Source organism: Suricata suricatta, chromosome X, assembly GCF_006229205.1.
Source record: "Suricata suricatta isolate VVHF042 chromosome X, meerkat_22Aug2017_6uvM2_HiC, whole genome shotgun sequence".
NCBI classification, from domain to species: domain Eukaryota; kingdom Metazoa; phylum Chordata; class Mammalia; order Carnivora; family Herpestidae; genus Suricata; species Suricata suricatta.
The window spans coordinates 11,602,570-11,609,825 of NC_043717.1; the positions used below are offsets into that span (position 1 = coordinate 11,602,570).

At 55.1% G+C, this 7,256-nt stretch overlaps 1 protein-coding gene across 1 annotated transcript; it reads left to right on the top strand.

Annotated features, from left to right (window-relative positions):
- The first annotated feature begins 3,751 nt into the window (after window positions 1-3,751).
- Window positions 3,752-6,273, top strand: MAGEB17 (MAGE family member B17). The gene is made up of 2 exons (XM_029930844.1): window positions 3,752-3,800; window positions 4,801-6,273. Exon 2 carries the CDS (start codon window positions 4,843-4,845, stop codon window positions 5,857-5,859), a length of 1,017 nt encoding a protein of 338 aa, XP_029786704.1. The 5' UTR covers window positions 3,752-3,800; window positions 4,801-4,842; the 3' UTR covers window positions 5,860-6,273.
- The last annotated feature ends 983 nt before the right edge of the window (window positions 6,274-7,256 follow it).

The window sequence follows — 7,256 nt, forward strand, 5'->3', positions numbered from 1 at the left end:
AACTCCCTTGGTGAGGGTCTATGCAGTCAGACTCTCACAACCAAGCCCGGAGCAAAGGTAAGGCAAAGTAAAGCAGAGTCAGAGTTTGTGAAGCCCAACTTTTAGGCAAAGACATTAACATGTCACCTTACTTATTCCCAACGTTACTGTCGAACAATCTCCGTTTGCAGCATAGTCACTAACCGACACCGCCGTGCAAACGAGGTCCTGGCACAGGACTCCCTCCCAGCCGTACAGATTCCCTGGTCCCCTGCTGCAGGCCGGGGAGCACCTTGAGAAGATGAATACGGTGCAGGCATTGGAACAGAGTGGTCTGCGGACACGCTGGAAGAGGCAGCTCTCAGTTTGCATCCTGTAGGACTCTGATTAGCAGCACCAGCTAATGTTGACCATTACTGAAAAATTATGCCCACCCCAGACATTAGTGAAAGGAACCAGGGCTCCTTGGCCTGTCACCACAGAAAGGTGAGCCTTCGAGTGGCCCTTCACGGACGTCACTGTGGGCGGTCAAACTTGTTTTAAGGTGTCTGAGTCCGTTCCGGCTACTATAACAAAAATACCACTGACTGGGTAGCTAATGGGAAGGCCCGGATCCAGGTGCCGTCAGATTTGGTGTTTGGGGAGGGCCCACTTCCTGGTTCAGAGATGGCGATTTCTTGCTGTGTGTCACACAGCGGAACAGGCAGGAGAGCTTTCCCCGGGTGCTCTTACAAGAGCGCTAATCCTGTTCATGAGGACTCCACCCGCGTGACCTCATCACCTCCCAAAGGCCCCTCCATCTCATACCATCACCCTGGGGGGCTAAGATTACAGCATATGAATGTGGTGGGGGCGGGGGGAGACACCAACATTCGGTCCATGGCAGAGAGGTTCATTTTAATCAGGAAATATACAGGTTAAAGACATGTAGAGACAAAAGAGAACTTTCTCATGCACAGTCCCCAAGTCCGGCTCATTTAAAAGCAAACCATTCCCACAGTCTCCCACTCATCCCGCCTGTACTCCAAAGTGTATCTCAGGCAGTAAGAAGAAAGGCTGTGTACAAACTCCTGGGTTGGAATGCACCGCCAGAGCAGTAAGAGTCATAAAATAAATGAAAAGTATGAATAAAGGAAACAAAGATAAAATTTGGCGATCACAGGACCTTCTACAAATCCAATGTAGCATCACCTCCAAAGAACAGGGGCTCAAAAATCCTGAGGCCTACCCCTTCCCTGCAGAAAGTTAACAGAACTGAAGTCACCTAAGAGGCTAAGTCCGGGGACCACACACCATCTGTCCTAGGCCTCTTGTCTTGAGCTACAGCCTCCTCGCCTCCAGAACTATGGAGCAAGGAACCATGTTCTGCAAAATTTATAGTTGGAAACTGCTCAAGAGTTTGAAGGCATGTGGCATTTCCCAAGAAGCCCTTAATCAAGGAAGACAGGAGCTGAAATGAGGATCCGTATGTGGGAGGACTGTGCAGATGGGCATTCCAGAACACAGACAACCCACAGAGACTGGCATATGGCTGCTCAAAGACCTATAGAGTCCGAGGCAGGCCTGTGAGGCGAAGCATACCCGTTACCCTCCAGGGTTGTCAGGAGCATGAGAGCCTCTAATAGGCTTCAAGGGAAGGCCGCAGCCAGAACAGTGGGGTCCCATCGAGCCCTGACCTGGCTGTCAGTCATTGGAGGTGTGGAGCTGCTGGCCCTAACTTCTAATCCTGTAGTCCCAGGGGGTGATGGCCTCCATCTGAGGGGGGCAGTCCAGCATTAGCCAGGTGTCAAGGTGATGACATTTAGGGAGGAATCAGGGAATTATCTAACTCTAACAGAGGAGACACCACAGACCCCCCCCACCAACCCATCCCCAACCTGGGAAGCCCAGACTAAGGCAGAGTTGTCAGGCTGAGGACGCCCCCTCATGTCTGCCTGCAGGGTCCCAGAAAGAGGAAGACCTTGATCTCCTACAGGGCGAGGAGACCCGGGAACTGGCAGGAGCCAAGGTGAGGACCTAGGATAAGAGAGAATCCCCGCTGGCAGAGACGGTCTCACGTTCCCAGCGCCCCGTTCTTCATCGTGGGAAGCCAACCGTTCAGCTCAGAGGTCCTCATTTCTGCCCCGAGGTCTCGGCGGGAGGCCGGGAGACGGAGCAGTGCAATTACGCAGAGGGAGGAGGGTGAGCCCGAACTGGAGTTCAGGTGAGGATCCTGAATACTAACGAGAGGACCTCCTCCCAAAAGAGGAGGGTGTCCAGACCCCCTCCCCTGCTACCCGGCTTGGAAGCCCGTCGGCCGGGTAGTTAGACGTGGTGCGGTCAGACTTCCCTTTCTAGGGACTCAGGGAGGATGTGAGATTGGCGGACTCACGTGCATGGAGGTAGGGGTTGCAGGCCTGGATTGAGACCTCTGGGTTGCCGTAGATCCGCTCCTGCTGACAGCCCTCGGAAACCCCTAGAGCCTTGGGCGGATGTGGCTCTCTCAGACTTCCGCCTCGAAGCGAGGAAGTTCGTCGGAAGGACTCGGCCTCGGGTTAGCGGAGAATGAAATTCTGGGACTGCACAGGTATCAAGGTAAGGACACCGACTGTGGACCAAGGCCACCACCATGCCCAGCACCAAGACCCTTGCCCTGGCGTTGGCACCGGGAGCCCCGGCACACTCGTGCGTGGGTGGCGCCGTTGGGGGGGGGGGCACGGTTCTGCTGCAGGAATCAGCCTGTGCACTAACGAGTCCTGGGGAGACCGTGAGCGCTACTGAGGGGACCTTGCCCTAAAGGGGGCCGAGGGGCTAACCGGACCTGGGAGCAACGGGCAGGGATGGCCAGATGCCAGGCCCCCGAGCTTCCTGTCTAGTGACTGAGGGAGGTGGGGACTTGGGGGTGAGGCCGATGGACCCAGATCAGTGGAGGGAGGTGCTGCATATTCAGTGGGGCCCCAAACAGCCCTCCCCCGACTCTTAGCCAGCGGAGGCCCCACCCCATACAGCCTTGGATGTACAGAGGCCCGCCCTGACTTCCATTTCACGGAACTCAGAACGCCAGGGCCTTGGCCCCAACGCTGTGAATTTGAGTGGAGGGTGGAGTTTTAGGTCTGGTCAGGTCCAAGGGAGGAGATCCTGAATATGGATGGACACAGCCATCCGTGTCCTTGCCCCCCAGTTCTGGGAGGTTCCAGCAGAGCTGTGGGGCTGACCTACTTGAAATATTCCAGGGAGAGGAGGGCATGGCCCCAATTCTGCAGCAGGAGGAGACCAAGGCCCTAATGGGAGTCCAGAGTGAGGACCCAGCGTGCTAATGAGAGGACTTCGGCCGAAAAGAGGGGGCGGACCAAAACTCCTGCCCATGCTCCCAGCTCCTGGAGGCTCTCGGTAGGTGTACCCAGATGTGGTTTGTCGCAGCTTTCCCTCCAGTGACTCCGATCATAGCAAGATTCTCGCACAGATTCATGACACCGAGGCTCCTTCTAGGAAGGAACCTTATTCCTGCCTGCACCGCACAGCTGGGTTCCCACTGAAGGACTGAGCCCTGAACACCACGTGGCATAGTTTTTTATATATTTTCCTTTTCTTTGTCTCCCATATATAGGAACACATAAACACGCGGTCTGATTAAGTGGTCTGATGTTATAAGGCCATTAGGGATGTTGTCACTTACCCATATAGCCAGATTGCCTTGAGGTTTTTGTTTTGTTTTGTTTTTCTCTCCTTAGGGAGTGGACCCTACCCCAAGAGAAGTGAGGACCTTGATCTGGGTCTGGTTGACTCAGTTCATAAGAACGAGGAGTCAGAAGTTCTACCCTGAGCCAAGATCAGAACCCTCGGTGAGGACTGGGCTAATGACCCAGTGAAGAGCTGTGGGATCCCATAGAGTCCCCCCCCCCTCCTTGTTCTCAGGCTTTGTAGGCCCCAGGCAGCCTTGGTAGGATGTGGCTTTCCCTGGGCTTCCAACTCTGAGGTCCCATTTAACCTTAGTGTAAAAGGCATGGACTCAGGTCCGCTGGAGGTGGAGTCCCCGGGGCCGGTCAGGTGGCGAGGTGATGATAACTGAGTGAGGAAAGGGGGATCAGTTAACTACCAGGGGTGACGGCTGCGCTGAGCCTCGCCCTAGGAGGCCCAGGGCAGAGCGGACAGATTCAGGTGCCCCCTGACTTCAGCTTGCCCCGGTTCAGCAGAGAGCTGGGTCCCAGGCCCCGTAGGGAGTGAAGGTAAAAATGCCGTGCGAGCAATGGGGGAGACGGCCACTTCAGAACAGAGGAGGCTGCGTGAAGCCTTCGCTGTGGTGTCAGCCGGGAAAGCTGTGCGCAGAGCTCTTAGGGTAAGATGACTCCTTTCTCAGGTGGCCGGGAACTGTGTCCGACAGGACAGAGGAGGGAGGGTCTTGGGTCCAGGCAGGGCTAGCAGGCTGTGGCCTAAGGCACGCTCTGACTTCCTCCTCCAGGTCCTCAGGGGACAGACTGACTGAGAGAACAGAAGCCCTGTGGGGTCCTACGGCAGTGCCCTCAATGTGGGTGGGGAGCATTCTTTTTTTTTTTGACATTTATTAATTTTTGAGAGACCCAGAGAGGGCACAAGTGGGGGAAGGTTGGGGTGAGGGGGGCAGAAGACACAGAATCCGAAGCCGGCCCCAGGCTCTGAGCTGTCAGCACAGAGCCCGATGTGGGGCTTGAACTCACAAACTGTGAGATCATGACCTAGTCGAAGTTGGACGCTGAACCGCTTAACCTTAACCGACTGAGCCACCCAGGCAATGGGGAGGGTGTTCTTAAAGCCACAAGGACATCTCCCTGCTGAAGGGACTCACACCCTTTTATCCCCCTCTAGGTGCTCACAGGTCTAGTCCGGCCAGTGGTCCTGAGCACAGTCATGCCTCGAGGTCAGAAGAGTAAGCACCGTGCCCGTGGGAAACGCCAGCAGACCCAAAGTGAGAATGGGCGTCTCGCAGGAGCTCAGGCCACCACAGCAGTGCGCGAGTCCCCTTCCTCCCCCTTGACTGTTTCTGAGGGTGAAGGTGCTCCCCCCAGCCCCCCTGCACCAGGTTCTCCCCAGAAGGCTGCCAGGGCCAGGGTCGCCAGCGGCCCTGCTGCAGCCATGTCGGGCTCCAGTTCTGATGAAGGTGCCAAGAGGCACGGGCAGGCAGGTGCAGGTTCCTCCCAGGCCCCCCCGTCCTCTGCGAGCGCTCGCAGGGACCCTCTGAGCGAGAAGGCGGGCCTGTTGGTGCACTTTCTGCTGCACAAGTATAAAGTGGGCGAGCCCGTTAACAAGGCAGAGTTGCTGCGGATTATCACCGAGGAGTACCAGGAGCAGTTCCCGGAGATCCTCCGGAGAACCACGGAGCGCATGGAGCTGGTCTTTGGCCTTGACCTGAAGGAAGTCGACCCCAGCAGTCAGTCTTACGCCTTTGTTAGGAAAGAGGGTCTTCCTCTCGAAGGGCGCCTGAGCGATGGCGTGGGCTTTCCCAAGAACGGGCTCCTGATGCCTCTCTTGGGTGTGATCTTCATGAATGACAACCGTACCTCCGAGGAGGAAGTGTGGGAATTCCTGAATATGTTGGGGCTCTATCCCGGGATGACGCACCCGATCTTTGGGGAGCCCAGGAAGCTCATCACCGAAGATCTGGTGCAGGAAAGGTACCTGGAGTACCGCCAGGTGCCCGGCAGCGATCCTCCTCGCTATGAGTTCCTGTGGGGTCCGAGGGCCCACGCTGAAACCAGCAAGATGAAGGTCCTAGAGTTTGTGGCCAAAGCCAGCAATACTGCCCCCAGTGCCTTCCAGGGCCATTATGAGGAGGCTCTGAGAGATGAGGAAGAGCGAGCCCGGGCCAGAGCTGCGGCCAAGGCTGCCGCTGGTGCCTCTTGCAGCAGCGCCTCGCAGCCCCAGTGAGGTCTGAGACACGGTCTCCCCTCTGTAGATGGAGGTGCGGTCAGCTTTTCCGCAGGGGGGCTCAGGTGGAGCCGGGGAGGGCGGAGTTTATTTCTTCTTTGTGTTCCTGTTATTTAGACATAGCATACAGACTTAGCTCTTTTTTTCCCCCTTATCTTTCCAGTGCGTTCTTTTTAAAAAGGTTGATTTAAATTCAGAATGTTAAGTTTATGAATAACGTGGCTCGCACACTTGGTGCTGCTTATCACGTTTGAGAGTAATAGTTTCGTGTTTTGTGAAGCAGATTGAAAACGCTTGCATCTTCTATTGTGACCCAGTACGAGGAAGACAGAGCGCTAGAACAGGGATTTTGACTCAAATATAAGAGAACCCCGCAGTGGATCAATTGAGGTGTAACAAGATGGCAAAATAAAGAAAAAGTGGTTAATTCTTGGTTTTTCTTAAGTCTTTCACTCTTTCTTTTGGTAAAATTAAAAGATATATACCTGGTTTTGCTTAGCTTTTCAAGAATGTGGGAGGAGTCAATCTCACAAATTAGCATTCTTGCTCATCATCTCTTTTGTTCGCCAAGCATGAATGGAGCACCTGCGCTTTCTAGGATGTGTGCCCAGGAAAGCCCAGCCCTGCCAATGATCGTGCAGAGTCCAAGAGAAGCTGCCACATAAGGAACATGGGGAGATACGGCCCTGGTCCTGGAGGGCAGTAAACAGAAGGGACAACGAGGGAGGAGACTGGCATAGAAGCAGTCCAGGGTAAATACCCTGAGCCAAGGCAGGCAGGGGGCCTGGGAAGCTTCGGGTCCCTCTGTGGGAGGGAATTTTAAATTCGGTGGCACGGCGGGTTAGCTAAAGCTGTTGGAATGGTGAGCGGGCACCAGAGCCCCAGAGGGGGGGTCTCACAGTGGAAAGACTATGTCTGCACTGGAAAACGGCTCCTAACAGTTATTAGGGATGTGGTAAACCAGAGAGAAAGGCGCACCTGCCTGGGACACGGGTAGGAGGACTCCTATTCTGTTCCCGGGCAGGTGAGCACAGTGCACTAACTAGCTGTTCTGTGCACTCAGTGTCCAGAGGGTTTCTTAGGGGCGCCTGGGTGGCTCGGTCAGTTGAGCATCCGACTTCGGCTCAGGTCATGATCCCACAGTTCGTGGGTTCAAGCCCTGCATTGGGCTCTGTGCTGACAGCTCAGAGCCTGGAGCCTGCTTCAGTTTCTGTGTCTCCCTCTCTCTCTGCCCCTCCCTGCTTGTTCGCTGGCATACTCTCTCTCTCTCTCTCTCTCAAAAATGAATACATTTGAATGAATTTTAAAAATTAAAAAAAAGAGGGGTGCCTGGATGGCTCAGTCGGTTGAGCATCCGACTTCGGCTCAGGTCATGCCCTCATAGTTCATGGGTTTGA

What these genes read in the sequence shown, in the direction of transcription:
- MAGEB17 (XM_029930844.1), top strand. Translation starts at nt 4,843, where the DNA reads ATGCCTCGAGGTCAGAAGAGTAAGCACCGTGCCCGTGGGAAACGCCAG.